The sequence below is a fragment of the Telopea speciosissima genome, chromosome 11 (genome assembly GCF_018873765.1).
Source record: "Telopea speciosissima isolate NSW1024214 ecotype Mountain lineage chromosome 11, Tspe_v1, whole genome shotgun sequence".
Lineage (NCBI taxonomy): Eukaryota > Viridiplantae > Streptophyta > Magnoliopsida > Proteales > Proteaceae > Telopea > Telopea speciosissima.
The window spans coordinates 56,669,638-56,675,932 of NC_057926.1; the positions used below are offsets into that span (position 1 = coordinate 56,669,638).

The 6,295-nt window shown below is 40.4% G+C and overlaps 1 protein-coding gene across 1 annotated transcript; it reads left to right on the forward strand.

Annotated features, from left to right (window-relative positions):
- Nucleotides 1–68: 68 nt before the first annotated feature.
- On the forward strand, nt 69–1,109 carry LOC122645551. The gene has a single exon (XM_043838860.1). It carries the CDS (start codon nt 93–95, stop codon nt 948–950), a length of 858 nt encoding a protein of 285 aa, XP_043694795.1. The 5' UTR covers nt 69–92; the 3' UTR covers nt 951–1,109.
- The last annotated feature ends 5,186 nt before the right edge of the window (nt 1,110–6,295 follow it).

Here is a 6,295-nt window from a genome sequence, read left to right on the forward strand (position 1 = left end):
AGGAAGGACGTGCGATTTCAACTATCTCCAATTAACTTATTGACTATCCAAAGATCTTTTGAAAGAAGAAGAAGAAGGAGAAGATCAGAGATATGACGATAGATCTCTGCTCGGCCTCGGAGAGTTCTGGTCTAGGGATGAGTCCCAGAATTTCGTTTTCTCATGATCTACGTCACTCGGATGTCGTCCCTGTCGAAGAAAACTGCCAACGATCAGATGCGTCGCTCTTGGATTCCAGTTTAGATTTTGATTTTGGCGTTAGCGCAAGCTTCGAACAAGAACCACCATTTTCCGCTGATGAGCTCTTCTTCGACGGAAAAATCCTTCCCTGTGAAATTTGGGAGAAAACACAAACAGTTTCTCCTTTGAAACAAACCCATCAAGCTAAGCCTCCTCTGCCTCCTCCTCCTCTCCCTTCTCCTACTAATACTACGACGACGACAAAAACAACGATGTTGAAGAAGACGAGCACAGTAACTGATGATTCGAAGAAAGAGAGCTTGAAGGAAATCATGGCGACGAGTATCGAATCAGAGGATAAGGCCTCCTCCTCGAAATCTTTCTGGCGGTTCAGTCGAAGCAGTAGTCTTAATTCCGGGAACGGGCAAAGACGCGGCTTGATTTGCTCCCTACCACTTTTATCGCGAAGCAATTCAACAGGTTCATCCACAATTTCCAAACGACAACCATTGTTCAAGGGTAGTCAAAAACACTCACATAAACCTCCTACACCCACGCCTGCAAAGTCGTCGTCGTCGTCGTCGTTTCAGTCTCACTCTCATCAGAAGCCTCCACTGAAGAAGTATAGCGGGTCTTACGGCAATGGCGGAGTCCGAATTAGTCCTGTTCTCAATATTCCACCTCCCTATATTGCCAAAGGAACTGCAAGTTTATTTGGTTTGGGTTCGTTATTCTGCGGTGGGAAGGATAAGAACAACAAGAAGAAATGATCCGCTTTATCCTCTTTAGGTGAAGAATTGGTTCCAACAACATTTGCAGATTTCTCTTGGGTTCAATACAACACCAACAACATTCTTCAAGATTTACTGTGACCAAGTTTAAAGAATTTGAATGGAGGAACTATAAGAGCTAGGAACGATTACAGAGTTGGAAGTATTAATTTTTTTTTTTTTTTTTTTTTTTCTACAAATGATCGAATCTTTAGTTTATGTAACAATAAAAAATGATGATTAGAATTGATTATGGGGGTTCTGAAGAAGAGTGGGCTTTGCAGTGAAATAGAGACTATAAACAGCGAAGAAGAAAGAAGACAGAAGAAGAAGATAACGTGCATCAAAATGTCAGAGGTTTAGGGGACAGAACCAGCAGGTATCCTCCTCCATTCATGGTTGTCCCATTATTACTTGGTTCTCTTTATTTCTTTTAACTATCTTTCATGAGAAGAAAATTACTCTTTACCCTTTTTACATGGGAGGAAGGATAGACAATTGGGTTTCGTTTGCTTATATGTATAATTGTATATACTCACTTTGATTTGGAATTGGTTCCTTATTTTTGGTTTTCCCTACTCTAATAGGATATGACTATATGAGATGAGACCCTTAATTTTGGGTGTGTTTTGTTGTTGTCTTGTGAAGTTAAAAGACACAAGATTAGCAAACCAAAGACACAAGAATGGCAAACCAAAAGGAGTGGTTATTAGATTGTAGCAATAAAGAAAGAACGAAATCACTGGCAGAGGAGAGGGCCCTCCCTCCTTCCTTTTCTTGCCTAATTCTATGCAATTAAAGCTTTGGTTGTTTGTATTAGTTTATCTACCCCAATTATAATCAGCACAAAGGACCTTTCCTTGGATTCTCCAAATCTTTGTTTATAACTTACTTATAAGAAGACTCTTTTTGTGTATATTTCATCATCTTCATGCCTTGCCGGGCTGGCCCCCTCCCCAATGATCTTATTTCATTTTTCATTTACAAAAAAAAAAAAAAAACATCTCAAATTATGATTTCAATCATCCTTTTTTCTGTGATATTCGCTTAAGCTATCATTGAGAGACAAGGAATTGACAACCAACCATGTGGCCTGATTGTGTTAAATAGTGGCAAATTATGGACTAAACTATATGGCTCATTGCGAACCCTGCAAGGAGTTAATTAGCCAAACCAAATGGTGAACCATATAACGCTGTTGTCTGTAGCAGAGATTTATGTATCAGTTTCGAGATGGCACCAATATGTATAGGTCGATATAGTCAAAAAAAAAAAAAAAAAAAGAGTTCTTTTTTTGACAAGAGATCTCTACTTGGTCTCATGGTTTCTACACAAGCGTCTAGGCCAATAGAGAAGTACGCTTGAATATCTACCCAAGTGGCAGAGGCATCATGTCACAGTGAAAAAGATTCTGTCCAGCCGGGCAGCATGTAGCCATGTGCAGTGCTTGAGATGAGGCGGGTGCTTTGACCGCCTTACCCCTGTTCGGGCAAGGCATTTGGGCAGGGGTAAGGCGGTAAATGTGCACCGCTTCATCTCAGATGCTGCACATGCAGCACTGCACCCTCTGAGAGGTTGTAGGAAACACCACCAATCTTTTTCCCCTTAATTTTTTTAGTAGGGAAACACTCTACATCCGTCCAAAAAAGAATATTTCGGAACAAATGAGTATTTAGGAGAGCAGCTTCAGCGGTGAGCATAAGCAAGGAGTGGGCTTTGGGAAAAAACAAAAAAAAGGATAATTAATGACAGTATCAATTTGGGCTTAATTTTAAGAGAATGCGAATTGTTTACCGACGCTCTTGGAATTCCTAATCTGCGGATCTTAAAAATTGAGTGCACGTTTGGACTTGGAAACGTGACATCATCCAATACTGTACAGTACAAAGCCCATGGATTGACACAGAGTCTTGGTGCTGCTTTTTGTTTTGGTTTTCACTGCAGTTTGGATGCATATATGTTTGGTCCCATTTGGATATTTCGAAACCTTTGAGTTGTTGTTGTGTGTGTGTTAGTGTGTTACTGCGTTTCCTGAAGTTCGATCAAAGACTCCCTACCCCCTCCCACATACATAGTCTGGAGTCCTGGACTGAGTCGACTGGCTACCTCTGCCTGGCCGTGAAATATACCACTCATCATGAAACGTGCCTATCTCATCAAAAGAATAAAAAAAAGTAAAAAATAAAAAATGAAACGTCTCTACAGAGACAACTAGTACAATCTGCACTGCCTCTCTCTCTCTCTCACACACACACACACGCACAGAAGAAAAAAAAAAATTTTAGACCCACAAATGTGACAAATCTATCTATTCAGAATTCAGATTTATTACAAAATTTGAAGGATGATTTGGTAACTTACTTGAAGAATGGTGTGCTAATTCTAAACTGTTGAATAGATAGAAGGATTGGGCTCCTCTCCTTGGAGGGCACCGCCAGGATGTGTCTAGCAGACTAGCACAGTCCTTGGGCACTTATTGGGGAGCGGGGAGCGGGGAGCGGGGAGCGGGGAGCGAGGAGCGATGCCCTCCAAGGAGAGGAGCCGAATCCATAGATAGAATCAGTGTTTAATTAGATTCTCTTTTGTCAATTTTTATATCTAAATTTAATTATATACCTTTATATTTATTAACTTACTTTTGCCCATGTATTTTTAGTCAGCTATATGTGTTCATTTTTTTTTTTTAAATAAAAAATTTTAATAGGTTTGTGAAGCTTTGAATTAAAACAAGATAAACATATTTTTGGGGCAAATTTTAGAATGATTTTTTAAGTGGGGAAGACGTGACAAATTTAAAATGATTATTAGTTTTCTTTTAATTATGTTATTAAAGTTATGTATTATTTTTATATAAATTTTAGGGAGAAAGAACGCCACACGGTTGCGCAGTGCACACCACCCCTGAGCCCAAGTATAAGGGCGCATGTAATGACCATTGCACCCCCTGAAAAGACGAAAATGATTAGAAATGTGGTGGTCATTTTGCACAATAACGTTCGCTGCGTGACCGAATGGCGTTCTCTTTCACTAAATTTTATTAATATTTATAAGGCAAAAGTTGGTTTGGTGGTTCAGCCACCACCTAAGCTTGACTGGTTGGCCATCTATTTTTACCATTTGTCACATCAGGTGGGGTTGTAATGTGACCTCATGATTACTTAAATTTTAACCTAAAACAAAGTTTACCAAGTAGCAAACAAAACATTGAAAAATCAAGCCTACGACCAAAAAATGATAATAGAAAAGAGAAGGGGTGTATGACCGACTTCGAAGGCTGTGTCATTATATGGGAGGGTAAAAAATTCAATTTAATACATGATCACTCCAAACCATTCTTAAGATATCTAATGATCGGAATTGACATATCATCCTCCTATCCGACACAATTAGATGAGTTCCCTAGTCAACCTTTTATCATATTTATGTATTAAAAAATTAGGAAAAAATTCTCTGTCCAGGAGTGTGGCCTACACCAGCACTCCCATGAGTCTCTCTTTCCTCCCCAAGTGAAAAGACACCTTGTAGACACTGAATTTTATCACCTCTCAGCGATGATGATAACAGGACACGGACAGACATCGGTATCTCTCTCAAGAAGGACTCTTATCCCTACATCTAAACCAAATCACCCTAATATCCTTAAAATGACTTATAAGACCCTTTTACCAAATGCTGAAGGAGGTATTGCTCACCCTCCCCAACCACGACGGTTCCACTAACCGGTTAGCGGGCCGTGGGGGTCTAGGGGGACAGGCAGCCCCCTGCGGGAGGATGTAGGGGTTCGGAGCCCCCCGACAGAAAATTTTCTAAAGAGTCAAAAAGGAAAAGAAAACCCATAGGCCCAGACAGAACCCCAATACTAGAGGAGCCCATTTAAGAGCCAAAATCAAGGAAAATTGGCACTGCGCCCCCACGACGCCGTGGACACTCCCATAGCACCGTGGGGACCCACCACCGCACCACTGTATTTTTTTCACGTCGTCGTAAAGGGGTGTGATATCAGCCTGCTGACGTCATCCATGACGCAGTGAAAAAGTCCCCCATGGCACTGTGGAGGACTTATCTGGCCCAGCTTGTGGGACACTCCCCCCTATAAATAGGAAGGTCCCCCTCCCTTGTTTTACACAAAATTTTCGGGCAGAGAGACCCTCCCAGCTCAATTTTTTTACCTATTTTTTCCCAATTCTCTCCCTCTTGAGCATCTGTTGGAGCGAGACTCCAAAGGCATAGGTAGATCCTTTGATTATCCACGAGTAAAGAGCGGTTCTTATCCCGAAACTTCGTTATCCCGTCAGTATATAGATAACGAAAAAATCCCCTTTGCAGCCGTTATTCTGTCTGCATACAGATAACGAGAATCCCTTATATAGTCGTTGCTCTGCCCAAAGTGAGTGACGAAACCCATCTCATATAGTCCTTACTCTGTCCGACAAGAGAGAGGCATGCCGATCGTCCGTCTCCACCTGAGCCATGGGACATCGAATATTTCGTATTTGGTGCATTTTCATTTATTTCTTATATTTCTTGACAGGTATCTGTCTGTTTCTTTCTTATTATTTTTGGAGTAATATAGACAATTAAAGTAATTCGCTTTAGTGTACATTGTAAATGATTTCTTCTTTGTCATGATTAGTGCATCATAACCTCGCCTTGCATGTTAGTATATGATATAGTATTAAGGGAGAATATTCGAAAATAAGCATCTAGTAGAAAAAGCGATTTATTCGGACGAGGTGGGTGCCTAACACCTTCCCACACTCGTAACCTGACTACTTACCCTGAATCTCTGATCAGACCATATGGAATCACGTAGCCCTTTTCCGCTAACCCCTGATGGGGCTACACCCATTGGGTCCTAGGCCCTAATCCTACATGGCGACTCCATTTCTTTATGAAGTATGATCACAATCCCCATGATGATATGTCGAAACGATATACCGTTATTCATCGAAGCCAATCCTTGTCACCATAAGGCTGAGGAACCCTTGTCCCGAGGATCACGGTACTTACACACCTCTGCCCCCTTATTTTAAGGAAGAGAGAGATAGACACATGGCAGTGCTGGCGTAGGCCACACTCCCATATAGAAAACTGCTTCCCTAAAAAATTAGTCAAGATATTATCATATTTAAATTTAGATATCAGATTCCTTGGTGGATATGAATTTAGATAATTAAATAAGATTTTCCATCAAATATTGAATTAGATACGGATGACAGATATGCTAGATAGAAGGAATTGATTGATAATAGTATTGTACTTTTGCTCCAATCTTACTATAAAAGCTAATTCTTTTTTTTTTTTTTTGGAAGAAGGAAAGGAGTATATATTATAAGGAAATGAAT